Source organism: Sinocyclocheilus rhinocerous, unplaced genomic scaffold (genome assembly GCF_001515625.1).
Source record: "Sinocyclocheilus rhinocerous isolate Xijiao unplaced genomic scaffold, SAMN03320098_v1.1 scaffold21, whole genome shotgun sequence".
Lineage (NCBI taxonomy): Eukaryota > Metazoa > Chordata > Actinopteri > Cypriniformes > Cyprinidae > Sinocyclocheilus > Sinocyclocheilus rhinocerous.
In genome coordinates, this window is record NW_015641422.1 from 874,601 (window position 1) to 893,973 (window position 19,373).

General features: G+C 37.1%; 3 protein-coding genes across 9 annotated transcripts; 1 reads left to right on the forward strand and 2 right to left on the reverse strand.

The window, feature by feature from the left end:
- Nucleotides 1-2,691: 2,691 nt before the first annotated feature.
- Nucleotides 2,692-5,432, reverse strand: LOC107754787 (sialidase-1-like). The gene is made up of 6 exons (XM_016571374.1): nucleotides 5,376-5,432; nucleotides 4,794-4,983; nucleotides 4,527-4,687; nucleotides 3,848-4,030; nucleotides 3,502-3,721; nucleotides 2,692-3,153 (listed from the first exon to the last, which is right to left on the reverse strand). The coding sequence occupies exons 1-6, from the start codon at nucleotides 5,430-5,432 to the stop codon at nucleotides 2,921-2,923; spliced, it is 1,044 nt and encodes a 347-aa protein (XP_016426860.1). The 3' UTR covers nucleotides 2,692-2,920.
- Nucleotides 5,433-5,965: 533 nt separating this feature from the next.
- LOC107754788 (sialidase-1-like) lies at nucleotides 5,966-11,383 on the reverse strand. The gene is made up of 7 exons (XM_016571375.1): nucleotides 11,364-11,383; nucleotides 9,486-9,540; nucleotides 8,613-8,802; nucleotides 8,269-8,531; nucleotides 7,857-8,039; nucleotides 7,234-7,453; nucleotides 5,966-7,148 (listed from the first exon to the last, which is right to left on the reverse strand). The coding sequence occupies exons 1-7, from the start codon at nucleotides 11,381-11,383 to the stop codon at nucleotides 6,928-6,930; spliced, it is 1,152 nt and encodes a 383-aa protein (XP_016426861.1). The 3' UTR covers nucleotides 5,966-6,927.
- LOC107754822 (transmembrane protein C9orf91 homolog) lies at nucleotides 10,240-18,077 on the forward strand. 7 transcript variants are annotated; one of them, XM_016571417.1, is made up of 12 exons: nucleotides 10,240-10,717; nucleotides 10,796-10,858; nucleotides 11,165-11,205; nucleotides 12,014-12,056; nucleotides 12,514-12,639; nucleotides 13,025-13,119; nucleotides 13,204-13,311; nucleotides 14,508-14,666; nucleotides 14,779-14,889; nucleotides 15,947-16,036; nucleotides 16,710-16,922; nucleotides 17,363-18,077. In XM_016571417.1, exons 5-12 carry the CDS (start codon nucleotides 12,528-12,530, stop codon nucleotides 17,525-17,527), a joined length of 1,053 nt encoding a protein of 350 aa, XP_016426903.1. In that variant the 5' UTR covers nucleotides 10,240-10,717; nucleotides 10,796-10,858; nucleotides 11,165-11,205; nucleotides 12,014-12,056; nucleotides 12,514-12,527; the 3' UTR covers nucleotides 17,528-18,077. The 7 variants fall into 7 exon arrangements, with proteins under 7 accessions (XP_016426903.1, XP_016426905.1, XP_016426900.1 ...); XM_016571419.1 differs by having other exon boundaries at nucleotides 10,796-10,854; XM_016571414.1 differs by lacking the exon at nucleotides 12,014-12,056.
- The last annotated feature ends 1,296 nt before the right edge of the window (nucleotides 18,078-19,373 follow it).

Genomic DNA, 19,373 nt, shown 5'->3' on the forward strand with positions numbered 1-19,373 from the left:
GGATTTGAGACTTTAGTCTTTGCAACTTTACAGATCTTCTTTATGCACCAAGAGCTTGTAACACTCCAAAGAGAAAGGAAAAATTGAAATCGCATCATATGACCCCTTTAATATGTAGGCCTACCTCCCCCTTTTTCAATAAGTAATTGGACAGTTGACTCAAAAGCTGTTTCATGGACAGATGTGAGCTATTCTTTCATTATTTCTTCATCAGTTAAGCAGGTAAAAGGTCTGGAGTTGATTCCGATCTAAATCTGTATGAAAATTGTGTCAGTGTACAAATATGAGCTGCCCCTTTGCGCCACCAGGTGGAGATTTCACTAATGAGTTTGTCTAATTGCATGCATGTATACTTCAAAAAAATGTCATGCACGATCATTTTGATTCATTTTTGACATTTTGGGTAGTTTTGATGCCATGAACCAGTTTTGATGACGTTGCAATAATCATAAATACAGACTAATTAATGATCAGTTATAGCCTAATTACAGACTTGTCACAGCACTCATTTGTAAACCACTTTGGATAAAAGCGTCAGCTAAATGATTAAATGTAAATGTATTAAATGTTTTTAAAAAATTGTAATAATGAAAAATGAGTGCACGTTTCCAATGTATGTAGGTAAGATACAAAAGCTCCGACATGGAGTGGATAAATATAGTAGAAAGATAGAAAAAGAGAAAATTACCCGTCAAAAAAGTCAGTAACATAAAGCTTTCTCTTGCCGACTCATTTTTTTAATGTTAATAAGTTAATTAGTGGTAAGTTAATTAAGTGCGTTTTGCTTAAAAGAAGTCAAATTATCTGCCAGTGGGGGTAAGTAAAATATTCTTAAAACAAGAGTATTTTACTTACCCCACTGGCAGATAATTTTACTTGTTTTAAGCAAAATGCACAATTTAGTTTTTAGAATAATTAATTTGACATTGCGATCTATAGGCCTAGACTAGATGTTGTCGAGGCATTTACATTTTGACAGCCTAAAAATTGACTTCAGTCACATGAATGACTGTAAACAATTAATTAACGAAATGTACCGTATCCTAACTGCGTGAGCTTAAACAGATTTGTCATCATTATATTTTACTAAAACAAAAGACAAATATTGTACTTTTCACTCCACTACATTTCTATCAAGATCCTCGAAGTAGAACGTCTTTAGCAGCTTTGAAAGTCAGTGGGTGATTTTTTTCTTCTCTAAAAACGTGACAGTTTATCAGTAATCACTCTTGTAGGGCTACATGAAGTGATTTCCCAGCATTTTTTGAGCACTGACCAGTTCCAAATGTGATATTTATTTACAACAATTAAATAATAAGAAGGTAATATTGTGGTTTATATTAGACACAATATTGTCTGATTTTGCTAAATTGTGTAAGTGAAAATATTACCTATAAAGCCACTGAAGAACTGTTGTGCGTCTCCTAACAAAACACAAAAGGTGTTTGACTGAAGCAGCACTCAGTACTCAGAGTACGCAGTTTGCGTAGGGCAACTCCCAGGGGGGCACTATCCCAGTTGTTCAAAAAAGCAGTTGCTTCTTGTAATTACCTACTTTTTATGCAGTGTTTCATTGTTATTGTCCAAGGAAAAGTTTAGATTTTTTCCAATTTTGAATGATTTTATGGTTTATTAATATTAATAAAGGGAGACATATGGAACATTTAAGCTTTTATAGAGCAATCTAGTCTACATAATGTTTGTCAGCTCTATTTTAGGTATTTCCATAGCTAGTTTTGGTCAGATTACGCTACCCATTTTAAATAAGGTATAGATGAACGGGTCCAGATCGGATCCGGGCCGGATGAACCGCTTTATTAGCGGATACGGGTAGGGTCTGGACAGGATTCGGATCCGTAATCCTTATCTGTTCCGGACTCCGATATGGACCCGTTTTGCGGATCCATTCTGGAGCATGTGGTGACTCCGGGGCGGATTCGCTCAGGAGTCATTTTGCTATCTGGGGAGGGTTGTACTAGAAATGCAAACAGTAAAATGTTGTGTTTGTACAGTAAATTTGTGTGTGTGAGATCATAAAATGAAAATTCTAGAATCGCCCTGGTCTGTAGGGTGTCCCCGGCCTTAAAGGGGTCATGCAAAATTCACTTTTACATGTTGTTTGAAAATAAATGTGTGTTGGCAGTGTGTGTACACATCCACCCTATTAAGCATAGTTAGTTGGTTATAGGGGAGTTAGTTTCGTTATGTTTGTTATTTTGACCTTGCCCCCCTTTTTTTGTTATTCTCATTCATTGAATTATGTAAATAAAAACTACTCTCTTTTGCTGCAAATTCCTGTGGTTGTTTGGGTTATTGTAGCCATCTGGAGACTGAGTTTTGAAGAGAGTCATTTTGAAGTAAAAAAGTAAAAACACAACAAAATGGCAAAATAAATGTACACATGTTTTTATTTTATTTTAGATTTTTATTATTGAAGAAAGTGCTATTTAATTTTTTAATAGAACCCCCCTCCCAACACACACTTGTTATTCTCCACTAAAAAGAGTATTTTTATATTATATATTTTAAGTTTTACATTTTTATTTTATTTATTTTGCTTAACTGCCAATATATAAATTGCTGTGTATTCCTTCCATGAAAGGTGTCTTTCATTGCAACAAAATGCTGTATTAGGCTCACTTAATATACATATATAACAAGATAAAAGGATAAGCATGCATTATTAAAAAATCAGGTCCTACAACCTCAGACAAGCTTGCATGCCACTGTATTTCCATATTTCTAAATTAATACTTAGCAAAATAATAGACAGGTGTGGTAAGACAAATGAAAACATTATTTTTTTTAAAAATTAAGGAGACAAGGCAGACAATTAATTTGACCAAATAATGAAAGCCATCTTCACCTAAATACTGATTTTCAAAAGTAAGCAACTTGATCTTTTTCTCTCTAAAATGAATCAGCCCATCAGTGACTGGTAGCTGTAAAGGTCAATTTTCACAAAGGAGACGGACTCAATAGAGTCTTTTTGGCCTTTCTCATAGATGACATATATGTATTTATGATTCACGGTTTCATTGCCTTTAAGTGACGTCATACATGAGTATCCACTTGGCCCCGCCCAGATCTTCAGAGTATCTTTCACCCATGATTTACCGCGATTCAGAGACCAGCGAAGGGTGAGGTTCACTCCTGAGGAAAACAACACCACATTTAAAGTAGCTTATAGCCACAAGCATGAATGAGCTATTACACATGCTGCTCTCTCAATGCACAGACAAAACCAAAGACATCAGAATCAAAACAACAGAGAGAAATAATATAGAATCAAGGTATGTGTAAATGGGTATATAAATCAGAGTTCACAGAAAACCTGAACAAGAAAGTAGTTTGTAACTAAATCTTTCTCTCACAATACTACAGCACTGCACATTTTGGAGGTCTCCCTAATGAGGTGTGTTAAAAGGGAGAGCTCCATAACGTTGAGTGCTGTGATACTCCATGACCAGGATGCAGAAACGCAGATATCATCATGCTCACTGCTGTTAGTGCTGGCTGGGTTGGTGAAGTAAAGCACTCCTTCCTTCTCTAAAGCTCCAGCTGCGACCGCAGGATCCTCCAGTGTGTGATCAAACACCAGCTCCTCCACCGGCAGAGACTCTCCTCCATCCAGACTGCGTACAACCATGCGACAGCGGCAGTGGTAGTTTTTATTGTTGCGCACATTAATAACGATGCTGCCGTCATCCAGCTCCACTGGCTTTGAGGAAACACAAGACAGAAGTCTGAAGATTTTACAAACTCTTCTGATCCATATTTCTGTCACACAAACACCAAATACAATCATTTCTAAAACAGAATAGTGAAAAGTTAATCATCTTCCTACCTGACACTCATCTGGTTCAAAGTCAAGGTTGTTTTTGTGCTGCTTGTAGGGAATGCTCTTCAGTTCAGCTCCGTATCTCCATGTGTTTCCATGATCATCACTCAGGATACAAAACACTCCGTCTCCAGCGATGCTGCCGTGGCCACACACCACCAGACGCCCAACAGCAGGCGGATGACGTTTCTGTAAGCACCATTAGATAAATACATAGTCTGAGATCATGAAGAATCATTTAATGAAATTAGTATTTTGCACAGTCTGTGGTATCAGTTATTTCAGATAAACCCAATGCTAAGCGGCAAGAAAAAAACTAAATAAACTACAATAGGATGCTTTTTATGTCACTCAGTCTAGGTTTGGTTAGTCTCGCGTAGCCAGACCTTAAGACTGACGGCAGAAGGTCTGGGAACCATGGGCACTTTCAATAGCCAAGACCCGCCCAAGAGGCCATATGACTGACAGGTAAAGCAACCAATCACGTTTCGTGTTGGGCCACATCATGTTTATGGGCTTGGAAATGTCCCCACAATAACAGACCGGTGTGTAAAACTCCTGGACATATTTTAAAGATTCTATGCTCCAATTGTGTGTGCCATTGCATCAGACATTCAGCCATCTGTCCGTGGGCGTGACATCTGAGGCTGAGAAGGGTTGGGAGGCAATTACGCTAACTCTGCACCATCATTGTGTTGGAGGGCTTGCAGTGATAACGGTGAAAACACAACGAGTAGATGAGTATCACAGCACCAGTCTCTTCATCCACAACAACCGAACCTAGATTCAACCCATCTTCTAGAGCACCATCATCCACTATGAATGAGGTGGGAGACCAGGTGGCTCCTGAGAACGTGTCAGAGGAAAAAACAGATGGTTGGAGAAGAAAACGGCAATGAAAACAGAATCTTGTCTTTCACCAGGTGAGCTAGGACGACTCAATCTGACACACCTCTGTCTGTGGAGCGTCTTAAAGCGATGAACTTGGCTCCGATGTCTTTATAGGACAGCTTCCGGGCCTCTGCAAAAGCCAGAAGACTTCCCTGAGTAGTGAAGGTGAGCAGGGGAATTCTGTAGGTGTGAACTTCTCCAATTTCACCACCGACCCAGAGCAGCTGCTCATCAGCGATAGCTGGATTGATCTGTACATGTAGAAAAGTAAAGGAATAAAATGATACAGGTCAAAACTATGTAACAAATAGCTAAGTAAATAAACAAGCTGAGATGAGGCTAGCTGTGTTTACTCTTGAAATACTCGTTCTGTGTAGCCACATACTCATGAGTCTTAAAGATACATTTTGAACATTTCCTCAATTTGCTCAGGAAAATGTTCAGATCAATGAACATCAGAATTCACATACATTATCCTCATTTAAGACAGTTTTGAGCAGTGTTATACACAATAAAATAGCAACACAAAATAACTGCTAGAGAAAACTAGCTAAAACTAGTGGACTTTTGACACAAACAATGTATAGTTACTGATATATAGCCCATAAACTTCCTCTTGTCTTGTGACAACCAGGCACCTCACCTTGTCAAGTAAAGTACAGCTACCTCGCAAAGTTAATGTGCTGTATTGTGGATTCATTCTTGGAATATTTGTTCATACTTTGATATTCTGAAACATTGATGATAATGAATGTTTCTTGAGCAGAATCAGCATATTAGACTGATTTCTGAAGGATCATGTGACACTGAAGACTGGAGTAATTCAGCTTTGTATCACAGGAATAAATTACAATTTAAATCATATTCGGAAAGAAAACAGTTATCATAAATGTTAATAATATTTTACAATATTCACAATATGTTTAATTAAATAACTGCAGCCTTGGTGAGCAGAAGAGACAAAAAATGTAACTTTTGAACAGTACTGCGCCTGTGTATTTTTCTGTTTTTCTTAAGTGTTAGATGTTTTAGTCTCTAGGAGTTATTGTGTGAGGACAGGTGGACGGAGGGATGTACCATGTAACTAAATATGGTGCATTTGTGTTAAGAACCTTCTAGTGGTCATCTCTGATTAATTAGTAGAAATGCTGCCCTACTAAAATATAATGTCAGGTAAAGCTGTATTCTTATTTGTCTTTGAGATGGTTGGAAATAAAAGAAACAAGGAGTTCCTGTATCAAAATAGAAAAATTTATTGAACAATAAAATGTGTCCCTGTGTAATCCGGCAAATCAAGTGAAAAATCAAATGTGTTAGTATGAAATTTAATTAAGTGAAAGCCTTTTGGGTGACTTTTAACACAAACTTGCATGTACTATTTAAAATTCACTTACAGTAAGATGTTACCAAAATAATTGTCTGACATCTAAATGTACATCTATGGCCACAAAAAGGCCAGACTGGGTAAATAAAACCATATAACCTGAAGCACATGAATGACATAGCTCAATATAAAATGGGGTTTTCTGACTTCACAGTTGTATAATTTGGAGAACAAACACTGATTGCTGATTGTCTCAAACCCCTAGTCTTCCAGTTTATGTCAGTCATTTTAGAGGCCTTCATTAATTTAAGCAACACCAGGGATTGGAGAAACACCTCAAGATAATTCAAATGAAATCACATTTCTGTATTCAAAACATTAATTCAAGACTTACAAATCAATCACTGTTATACAGTAGGAAACAACCATTTTAAGAATGGTGTAGCTTCATGAAGATTCACTTCATTTACATTATTGTAAACAACACAAAAATAAAAATGTTATTCAGTGCCTGGGCGGTTTAAAAACCATCAAATAGTTCCAAAAACACATGTGCGACCAATGTGCAGCTCACCAGCTGCACAAAGTAATTATGAGAACTTCAAGACATACAGAAGGTTTTGTGCACTGACAGGTAAAAACCAGTGGGTAAAATCATGGTTGTTTTTGTATTATATTGCTGTGTAGATCAATCTCACACTGAAGCAGGATGCCTTGATTCTTTCTGGAGTGAAATTCATATAAAACAATTCATAGTGTAGACCAAATTTAATGTAAAGAAATGTAAAAACGACTTTGCATCAGAATGATACCTTGGCTTTCTCAAAAAAAATTTTTTTTATTTTTTGTATGTATGTTATTTCCCTGTATGTTATTTCCCTCCGTATAGATGGATTTTGACAAAAGAGATGGTCTCACAGTAATCTTTATGGCCCTTTTCGTAAATGACATAAATGTATTTGCTGTCCTCTGGAGAATCTCCCTTGAGTGATGTCATAGACGAATAACCGCTTGGCCCCGCCCAGATCTGGACTGCCTCCTTTTCCCATGACTTCCCATCAGTGAAGGACCAGCGAAGAGTTAGGTTGACCCCTGTGCAAGCGAAAAACAATTAATCTTCCATGAAGCTTTCACTGTGATATTTCTGAGTAATGCTTTGTGAATTGCTCTTCCTCACTGTGCTGAGTGCTGGAGGGGTTGGTGAAGTACATGACTCCTTGTTTCTGCAGGGCTCCGGCTGCGATGGCGGGGTCGATCAGTGTTTTGTCAAACACCAGCTCCTCCACAGGAAGAGTCTCACCTCCGTCCAAACTCCGCACTATTATTCGACAGCGGCAGTGGTAGTTGTTCTGGTTGCGCACATTGATGACTATACTCCCGTCCTCGAGTTCCACTGGCTGTTAAGCATGTGAGAGAGTGTGTCAAGTCAAATAGAAAGTGAATTAGACGCAAGCTGTTTAATATCAAGCCTACACTGTAAAAACATGCTTAAGAACCACTGACTTACAGGGCTTCAAAGGCTCACTCAGTAGCAGAAAGTCTGACATACTGTATTTCTTAACATGCAAGAAATGACTCAAAGCACTGCAATGGCCACATTCAATTAAACCCACTAATTATTATATACACTAGTCAACATTTGAAGTGGATCAAAACCTTTCATCAAAGTTGTCCTAAAACCAAAATGCAATCTTGTCTTAGAAATACTATGATAAACTTTTTTCATCCACTTCAAATGTTGACTACTGTAGTAACACTTCAGTATAGATACACACTGTGTATCGAGTTGTTTAATATTACCTGACACTCATCTGGGTTGAAGTCCAGGTCTTGTTTAGGCTGGTTGTAAGGGATGCTCTTCAGGGCAGCTCCATATCTCCAGGATTTACCATGATCATCACTCAGGATGCAGAAGACCCCGTCACCAGTGATGGATCCGTGGCCACACACCACCAGACGGCCCACATTGGGAGCATACCGTTTCTGTGAACACAGGCATATGATGGACTAAAAGCACATGAAAAGGGCTGGAAAAGTACCATGTCAGCTTTTTTGTTCTCCTTTATAAACCAACACTTAACCACATAGACAATAAAATGTAGTTTTATATAACCCAAGAAGTCACAACAGCATCATAAACAACAGGAAGTCATAAACCATGCTTTAGTTTTCCCCTGAAGGAGGAACAGAAAGGAGACAACGCTAACCACACCTGTATGCCGAAGCCAGGCCCTGGAGCAAAGCTCTTCACCCCCAGCTCAACGGAGAGGTTTCGTGGGGCGCTCCAGGTGAACCCGTCATCCAAGCTCTGCACCATCATGGTGCTGGAGGGGTCGCAGTGGTAACGGTGGAAACACAACGAGTAGATGAGTATCACAGCACCAGTCTCTTCATCCACAACAACCGAACCTAGATTCAACCCATCTGCTAGAGCACCATCATCCACTATGAATGAGGTGGGAGACCAGGTGGCTCCTGAGAGATACACGAAAGAGATCGCAAGTCAGTTTCATCTAAAATAGCCATTTATGACTGAAGTGAAGGTGGATGGCCCACCTTTGTCTGTGGAGCGTCTCAGTGCGATGAACTTTGCGCCGATGTCACCGGAAGACATTTTCCTGGCCTCAGAGAACGCCAGCAGACTTCCGCGCGTCGTGAAGGTTAGCAGAGGGATCCTGTAAGTGCTGACCTGACCGGCTCCACCGCCGACCCATAGCAACTGCTCCTCGTATATCAGCGGGTCAATCTGTGGGGAATTACAACAGTAAAACAAAGGAACAAAGAATTGATTTATGAGAGATCTTTAAAATTTCCTCCATATGACAATCACATGACAAAACTATGCAGTCAACACGTTTAATCAGTGCAAATTATTCTAGGACAAAAGAAAAGCATTTAACAGTAATATGATGATAAATATGATTAAACAAATAATAAAAAAAATAATATATGAGCATGAATAAATTAATTAAATAAACCCTCTAAAATATACTACTTTACTGGTTCTTTCGCAGTATCTCTGTAAGAATGCGTACACGACAAATAATCTTAGCTGGTACAGGTTAATGTGCATGTGACTGGTTGTTTGAAATGTACAACATTTTTCACTGGGGTATAAAAACACAAGAAAGCAAGGGAAGATGTGAACATAAAAATCTAAATACGTAAATATAATGATTTTTAATAAGATCTGTTAACTAGCACAACAGGTCAGTCAGTGCACTGTATTCTTTTGGAGAAAACCCACAAAATACTTGAAGTGAGGCATCACTTGCATCATAAAACTTTAGTTCAATTTCACACTTCATTCCGCATATACATGTTATAGTCAAACACATTACCAGCATGTATTTAAAAGCACTAATAACAAAAAATTGCAGTTTGAAGACAGAACAGGACAATATCATGTGACAGAATTCATGTATTTACCTGAAGCTCTTCTGCACGCGCGCCGGATAGCACCGCGATTACCAGTACAACTCCACTATGTTATTAAATTGTACATAGGCTATATATCAGATTATTTTATTTACAAGTTTCATGTTTGTGTTTATCCCGTTTCTCCACCCCCCCGCATCTGAAAATTACTTTCAGAATGTTTTTTTTTTTCAAAGCAGCTCTGACTCTGTCCATTTCAGAAAAGGTGCAGTTATTACACACATAGATGTCTTTCATAATTTTAAACAGAACCTCTTTAGCCTTTGGGAAGCTATCTGTGAGATTATGATTTTTGTTACTGAATAAAAGTACATCCTGACAAACAGCATGACAAAACGACGTTATTTTACTAAATACACTATATGTATTGCCATACAGTATATGAGTGTACTGCCAATTGTATTTTCATGCTTTTTATTTTTACATTATTTTCCCCCTGGCCTTAAAGCCTTAGCCAAAAAAATAATAAAAAAAACCCGACAGACATTATAAAAAATATTATGAAATTGACATTTTAGTTGGGAGGACAGAATTCACAAAAAAATATCCCAATTTAACACAACTACCAGGTGTATAAAACCAACACACTAAGCCACTCCTAGAGAACAGTGCAGCTGGACTTTTGACTCAAAACCCGTTTTGTTTATTTTCTACAAACTCAATGACCAGCAGCAGTTTTGGCAACAGTAAATACACGTAGAAAGACCATAACATTATTATCTCCTGTCTCTTTCTCTTTCCTGGGCTCAAGCACACACATATTTCGCCATGGGTCTGTGAAATTGTGTGTGTACATTCCTGCAGTCATGTGTTCAGACTGAGCTGAGTCACAAGCTGAGAGAAAAAGAAACGACACAAAATAAAGAGATAGAGGAAGAGCACGAGGGGGCGGGTTTAAAATCAGTTTTGCATTCACATAAAGGAGGAAGACACACTCACAGGGAGTGAAAGAGAAAGAGAGAGCTTACGAGACCACGAGAGGAGCCTGATGGGGAAAAAGGAGAAAGACAAAGCAAATATAAAGAGATAAATAAATGACAGTTAAAACAGTGGGAGGAGCCTAACAAGAAAAAAAAGGAGCGAAGGTTGTGGCAACAGCAGGCATGACTGAGAAGAAACTGAGGCAGACACAACGAGAGAAATGAAGAGATGGATTTGCTGTCACATTCACACTCTGTTCTTCAGCAGTTAAACATGTTTGCTGTATTCAGAAACTAGCAAAGGTGAGTGAGAATGAGATGGAGGGATCATTTTCATAGACACATGCTGTATAATATCTATGTGTCTATCATTTTCTTCAGCTTGCAGGCTGCAGTGGAGTCAGCTGTGAATGCTATCGTGTCAGTTGCTGTGCTTACAGGTTTGTTGAAATTGCTGTAAAACCATCATGATTTGAGTTCCCTGGGTCACAATGGTGAAACATTAAAAGCATTTTTTCTATAATATATGCAAAGGTTAATGCATATTCATGCATATTATGTAAAAACACTGCTTGCAGCCACTTACAAAAACTTAGAACATACAGAATTTTGAAAAAAATAAAATAAAAGTTAAGAAATGCTGTCTGTTTCTTTATTGTTGAGAAACCTAACATCTTCCTTACTTTCTTGTATACGAAACTCTAAAAAGAGAAGTTGACTGCAAGTTTTGTGTTTCCTGTTCTTAAACAGGCCGAAAGCATCGACTGAGACACGCTGGGCCCTGACCAAAGGTTTGCCATCATGCTCTTTTTTATAAAATTTTTTTTGGCTTGTTTGAAGTTTGAAGCCTTCGTCTGAGTTTCCTTTCTGAGTGAGAGATCTCATTTGAATGACATATGTTCTTTAGAATTATGGAATTATATTATGAATATTATACATGTTACATTACGTCTTGACCTTCCTAGACATCATTAGTTTGTGGTGCTTGTTGAGGCAATATATTGTGGCCATAAATTAAAGTTGACATGAAATGAAAATTCACCCTTTCTAGTTACTAAATTCCATGTTATAGTGCATATTATAACTGGATCTTCTGATGAAATAGCAGACTTCTTCAGGTGACGTATGCAGGACTTCTCCAATCATTTAGTCCATTTAAACCCATATTTGCAAGATCACCTTCATCTGCCTCCACTTTTGAGTGACACCCACATCTCATCATCCAATCAACAACCGATGCACAGAATAAGTCCCGCCCTACATTTTTACATTTTCAATAATCTGTTACGTTACAGTATGGAAGAAAAGATCTGTTGTCATTGTGACTTTAAGAATTTGTTCCTGTAGCCACAATTTGACTTAATTAAAATGAGAAAACCAATGCAGCCATGGTGTACCTAAAACAAAGTAACAAATTAATCAACCGTGGCGATAATTTAACTAAAATGAGGGAACTAATGAATAAGTTGTGGAAACATAGTCTTAATTTGTGGCCACAAAATGTATTTTATTCCTGCATATCATGTGTTGGGCTCCGTACATTCCTAAGCTTTAAGACTTATGTTGTTTTTTGCTGTTTTGTTTTTTAATTGAATACAGGTTGCTTTGCCACTGTATTTGTCCTTATGGCAAGACACTATAGGTAAAAAGCTTTTGATGAAAAAATGATTTTTTTTACAGATTTTGGGCTATTTTGCCCAATGTATGTGTGTTGTTGTTGGTGTTGACAGTATTTTATGATTTATGGAGTAATGAAAACAGAAATCCAAAATCCCCTATGTAAAAAAAAAAAAAAAAAAAGTATGTCAACAAAATGAAACAAGAGTTTTGAATGTGGCTTGAGATTTATATTCTTGAAATGTATTCAAATGAGTGCATTTTCAATTAGATAATGTCTCATTTGCATATTTAAACATAAAATTCCAGAAACTTGTAATAAAAAACACTTGTCTTAATGATTAATATAGTGATATCTATTTGCCCTTTTTTGCCTTGAGCACTCATTTTGAATAGTTTGTTCATATTTGTCTTTGATATGTAACTCAAACTGCAGTTGCAGTGGCAGCGTCTGGTAATATTTGGGTGCTTGTGTTTTCCAGCAGGTTCTGTCACCATGGAGGAGAGGGAGCGGCAGTGTAATGGAGAGGAAAGAGGTGATGTTGAATCCCCCACAGGACAGTCAGTCACGGCAGGAGAACCAGGCACAGCGTCCACATGGAGGAATGGTACATATTGCCCCGTTTCTGTCTCCCTTTCAGCATTAATAACAAACCAGCTAACCGAAATCATCAAACACTGAGTGGCAATGTGACTGCAGTGTGATTTTTACCGCCCTGGTTTATTGCCCTGGAGGACACAATGGTACTGAATTAAATGCTTGTAATGACTCTTTCATAACATGTCATACTGCAGATCTTCTTTAAGGCCACATGAACTGAAAATATGTGATCCAGTAAATCCACTTCTTTCAAATGCATTACTTTCATTCTTAATTCTTAATAGGCTTAATCCAGCTTAAATTCTCCCTGACAACAAGAGACGCCGGCCTATTAAAGATGGGATTTGGGTTTTAAACTGTTTAACTGACCTCAGCTGGTGTCTTTCTGTCAGGTCAGTGTGTGGCGTCTGTGTCCACATCCACATGGCTCACTCGCACGTTTGACTTCTCACACTGCAGGACTCTTCTGGAAACCAAAGGCTTCCAGGCTAGTACATTTTCAGCATCATTTCTAGGGATTTCTAAAATGAACCAACATCTTACTCCCACTTTGATGTTCAATCAATTTCAGATTCCAGCAGAAGACTTTGAGGGTCCACTTCGTTTAGCGCTGGACCACCCGTCCGTCAGAAGATACCTGCTTTTCAACTCAAACATTTTTAATATCATCATGGCATCCGTAAGAAACAGCCTGTTAAAACATCGCAGGTCACACACATTCCAGCACTGAGCAAAGCCAGTAGGACTATGGGAAACCTCATATAACCTGTTATATACGGGCCCAGGTCATATTTCTATCCAAAATCAAAAGAACTACAAGTGTTAGACAAGTCTCTTAAAGAAATGTTTTTTAGAACCATTAAGATTTCCACTTTCACTAATTAAACCAAATATAAATTAAATAAATAAATTGTAAATAGTACAAACACAAACCCCAAACATTTCTGTCAGGGTATTATCCATTAATTTTTACGGATATTTCCATCAACTGTAAAGCACAACACAACGCAATGCAAAATTCAAAATATAGGTTAAACACCTGTAAAAAATCAATACAGAAAATTCCTTTACATTAATACCGTACATTGTGGCCTTTTTTTTGACAATACACATTTTTTTGAGTGTATTTATGCATTGTGTTTAAATAATTGTAGTATTGCTTTTATGCCTTTCATTTAGGCTAATTTAAATAAGAAATGTGTTAATGGACTTCACACCAAGAATGACAAGTACAAAGATAACTATAACGCTAACTATATTAGTGATCACACCACTGGGTGATAATTTTTTTGTTTATTTTAATTGTGCACTGCCATTTTGAATGCTTCAACAATATCGTTCCTCTGTTGCGTGATATCGTTAAAGTTGTGGTGTAGACTTCACTATTCTCATAGAATTAGAATGATTATTGCAACTTTATAGCTACGGACATAGTTATACTTAGTGTTATAGTTATTGCCGAATGGATTTTTACAGTAAAGGTTAAGGTTTAATGGTTGTAATACAGTGAAAATTACTATATGGTAATAATAGGAATCTAATGAGAATCATCAATGAAAATAATGGTAATTACTGAAAAGTAAAATGGCTTTATGGTGATGAAAATAAGATTCATTTTCTTTATGTAAAAAGACATTTCTCATTTTTACGTTTTCATTTTGGGATGAAATGTTACCTGGTCATGTTATCATGCGATTAAACAGTACAAGAAGATTAAAAATAGTACATTTTGGATTCAGAAATCATGCCTGATGTTTACCTTTAACTATTCTGCACAAAAACACAAGCAGCCATCAGACAGAAGAAATAAGCAGGCAGGAATTTGGAGGATCAGGTGACTGCAAGGAAATACAGCGTGTTGCGTTTCTGTTGCAGGTCTTGTATGTGGTGCTGTGGTGCGCTGTGTACTCGACCATTCACATGTACCTCGATGGCAGCACAGCAGAGTTCTGGGTGCTCTGTCTGTGTGTCAGTCTGGTGTCCGTGATCCTCACCGCTGCCATCAACCTCATCTTCCACTACAGCAACAGAGAGGTGGGCTGTCACCTCCGATCACATCACTCGCTCTTTCTTGTAAAAACAAATCCGTATTCCCTTTTAATGCAGATCTGATTGTAGCTGAGATTAAGAGGTGCATCTGTTTCAGATCAACATGAACACAGACGTGCGGTTGGTGGGGGTTAATGAGCACACGGTCAGACACAAGCTGCTGTTGGGAGTGGCTGACTGGGTCCAGAAATGCAGAGGAAACCTGCAGGTAATTACTCATAATGTGTGTTTACTGTATACTGTATCTCCACTCTTGTCAGCATGATCATCATTCATTGAATGGCCTTTTTGAATTGGGTGAGGAGTCAATTATGTTTTATGGCATGAAGGTAACAGGTATTGATCATCACTGCTGATTGTGCGATGTACTTTGTACACATTTTATGCGATCAAGCTTGCCAGAATATATTACTAATTAACCAGTATATGTGGCGTCTTATTGACAAAACTACATTTCCCATCATCTTTTGTGGCAGCATGAGCAATTTAAAGGGATAGTTCCCCCAAATATGAAGAAGTCAAAACTGTTTGACGTTTTTTTTCTTTTGCAGAATGTCTCAGTGTTATTTTTGTTCACACAGTGGAAGTCATTGTGTACCAAAATTGTTTGGTTATCGACATTCTTCAAAATATAATCTTTTGTGTTCCAGAGAATAAATAAAGTCAAACGGGTTTGGAACGACAATAGGGTGTGTAAATGAAGACAGAATTACTATCCCTTTAAATATATATATGAAGCATAAGCTACAGTACACACCTACCTGCATCTATTATTGCTTACAATCTTCCTGGTTTTGTTTGGGAGTGAAATAGAGAAAAAGAAATATGAAATATTGGACTTTAAACGAATGTGTCTATTTTGACCAAATTTATTTGCATGCATATACCAAATTTATTTGCATGCATGGTATATGCATGCAAATAAATTTGGTAAAAATAGACACATTCGTTTAAAGTCCAATATTTCATATTTCTTTTTCTCTATTTCACTCCCAAACAAAACCAGGAAGATTGTAAGCAATAATAGATTTCTGAATTTGTAAGCCAGAAAGTTGTGAGTGACGGTTAACGGTCTAGTGGTACTCTAGAGAGTAAAAGAGATTGTAAACTGTACTGTATAATCAGATAACTGAATGCCTTCCTGAGTTGCACCCTTATCTTGATTTCTTCTTCTGTAGTCTATCTGATGGAACTGATAATGTGTATAGAGCCATGAACAGACTTGTTTAACTGCTCTTCTGCTTGATCTTTCTTTCTGTCCGCAGCTCTTCTGTGTGTACTGGGACTTGTCCCCATGTCTGATATCTCTGACTGAAGCGCTGGACAACATGAGTTTTGTCAGGGATCAAGTACAGGTTGGCTTGCTTTTGTTCATTGATTTGCTCTTATGTTGATGCTTCAAGGGCTCCATAGAAAAGAATCAATACACAAATGTTTTGTGCTACAAAAACAGTGGTACATCAAACAACTGTAGAGCGCAGATTAAATCCAAATGTTGCACTTCAACAGTTTACTGTTTAGTCTCACTCAGATAGGAAGACAAAAATGATGAGAGAACAGGGTTATTATAGTTAAAGGGGTCATATGATGCGATTTCAATTTTTCCTTTCTCTTTAGAGTGTTACAAGCTCTTGGTGCATAAAGAAGATCTGTAAAGTTGCAAACACTAAAGTCTCAAAACCAAAGAGATATTCTAAAAAAATATGTTATGTCAACTGAAAAAAAAAGTAAACTCGTTTTATTTCAGGTAGTTGACAGGCATCATTTCTCATTTTCATTTAGTTTTACTTGATGTACTAAAATAACTAAAATGAATCAACTACATGTAGACATATTTAAAACAAAAACGATAACTAATAAAAACGACAGGAAACCACAACAAAATGACTAAAACTGAAACTATAATTAACAAAAAATGTGAATAAAACTATAATAGTATACTAAAATATACTATTAGTATGTCGGTGATACTAAAATAACACTGCAAGAGAAAGAAACATGTCACAAAGTTGCCCTTTCACCCTGCAGAACAAACTCAAGAAAAGAATGTCCCACCTAGTTCTAGTGACCGAGGTCACGACCCTGGATCCCGAGGCTGGAGTACAGGACGAGGAGCTTCCAGAAGAAGAGCAGCCGCTGCTGGTGGAGGGACGAGAGCGAAGCGCATCAACTAGTCAACGGGAAGACTCTAAACTCACCAAAAACTTCAGCTTGATGCCTGACACCACTCTCGCAAATGAGGTGAAAAAATATAAATTATTAATATAAATAAGTGTCCCTATATTCTTACCAATGGTAGCTTGAATGAGAATTCTACATGAAAACTGATTCAAATTGATCAAATACAACACATGGTAACAATAGAAGATTATAGTACTTTACCATATTTTTTCTAATATATTAGGAAATCCTTGATCATTAAGGCTGCATAATAATATTTCCCATCACCAAACCAACAACTGTCATTATAGGAAAATTAATGGGACAAATCAGGCAGGTCATCTGAAGGTTTAGCAGACCTCCTCCTATAATGTATTTGTTTATTTATATGGAAATGATGTTCCATCGTTTGCATAACCATTCTGATTGGTTAGTTTGTACATCATGAGTTGTGCATCATTTGAGTCTTCAGTTGAATCTTATAGCAATTCAAGTAAAAAATGTGCAACTGTTTTCTTCAGGCGATTGCTCAGCAGCTCCTGATGACCTACAGTGCACTTTATGTCAGACTGCTGGTCTCAAACAAGCTTCCTGCTCCTCCCCAGCGGCCTACAAGTGCAGGGAAAAATCATTCCACTTCCTGTCTGTGTCTGTGCGAGTACGTGGAGCTGAAGGTCCTGCGGTAGACAGACTATCAAATCTCACATTCAAAAGTATTAGTCATCCATTTCTCTGGGATGATTGTTTTTCTGTCAGTTATGATATAGTCACAGACTGTTTCTGCTGCTCGTGAAACTGTTATGATTTCATCTGTGTACTGAAATATATTTTTGTTTCCTGACTTGTGGTTCTCTATTTATACCATATGCTCTCCATGTGTGAAAGAATGAAGTGACAGTTGACAGTTCTTGTATTAACCAGACAAACTGACAAGACATTAATCGCACTGATCCAAAACCTTGCTCAACATAGCTGTATTTTTGTTTTTATTCATAACTTGATCTTTATGAGATTCTGATTACACCGTATCAACCAGGTACAAAGCAACATGTGATAAAAAGTAATCACCTCAACATTTATCAACATGGATTTTTGCAAATTTCCAGATGATACAGGATATTCAACCAAGCAAAAATTTAGGATGGTCAAAGGACTTGAGTTTATCAGTACCTTTGTACAACAATTTGTAGTTATAAAGTTATTACGGGTTTTTTAAATTGGTTTGGTACTATTTTCACAAGCAAGTGGTACATTTTCAAAACTCTTAGTACTAATCTCACAACAAATCATCAAAAGTGCACTTTTTTCAAACATTTCAGCATATTTTCCATTGTTTTAGTACAATACACACAATCACAAAATATCCTTCTCACTACACAAAATAAGTGTTTCATCTATATAAATGTTTCATTCACAGTAACTGGCCTTTCATGAAGCTCTTACGATCAAACTTTTCATTTGCATGACTTCTCATTCAGTTTAATACATTAGTCTATTATTTAATCTAACACATCTTAATGGTTAATCAGTGAATCATTTGGTGCATCTATAGATATAGATTCAATAGACAGACGGCATCAAATACAGCATTTTACATTACATTATGCCATGTGATACTGTACACAGAAGCATTACCATGGTAAAGACATTACTGATTTTATGTGAGATATGCAAGTTAGGTAACGTAAGTGTATTTTCTAACATGACAGTTATTGCCTGTTTTACTGTATTTCAGCAACAAAGGTGATTTGAAACATGAATCTTGTATTGCTTGCTCTTAAATGAACTGATTGTTAAAAGTACTAACTTGAAAGAAGATCTTACTGTTGTTGTGTTTTGGTGATTAGACCAAATGTTCTCAATACATATCACGATAATCTTGTGTTCTGAAACAATGATTATGTGGAATGAAAATATGTACAACTACAATGAAATCATGAGATCAGGTTTTGAAAGAATGACTAGTGGTGTTACAAGTGTGATCAGTTTAAGAGTTTTGAAAATGTACACCTCACTTGTGAAAATAGTACCAAACCAATAAAAAAAAAAAACTGTAAACATACGTTTGGGAGGAGTACGCCCATCTAATTTCTAATTATTTCCAGGATATAAAAGCAGCCTCTTAATTCTTCACGATGTCAGTTCTTTCGGCATTCCTGCTTCTCCTTCTTGTGTTTCTCCTGCATGTGTTTTGCCTATGTAATCATCAATAGGCAAAGCCGAGCTCGAGTAGAACATCCTCCCTGAGCCCCTCCATAGCAGACAGCCAAAAGCTGCTTACCATGTTTGCCAAGATTATATTAGTTAACTATGTTATTTAACATGAATTAACAATGAAAAATACTTCTTAATCATTTATTAATCTCATTAATTAATTTCAACATTTAGTAATACATTATTAAAATCAAAAGTTGTATCTGTTAATATTATTTAAGGAAAAAGTTAACCCAAAAATTGAAAATTTGCTGAAAATGTATTCACCATCAGGCCATCCAAGATGTAGATGAGTTTGTTTCTTCATCAGAACAGATT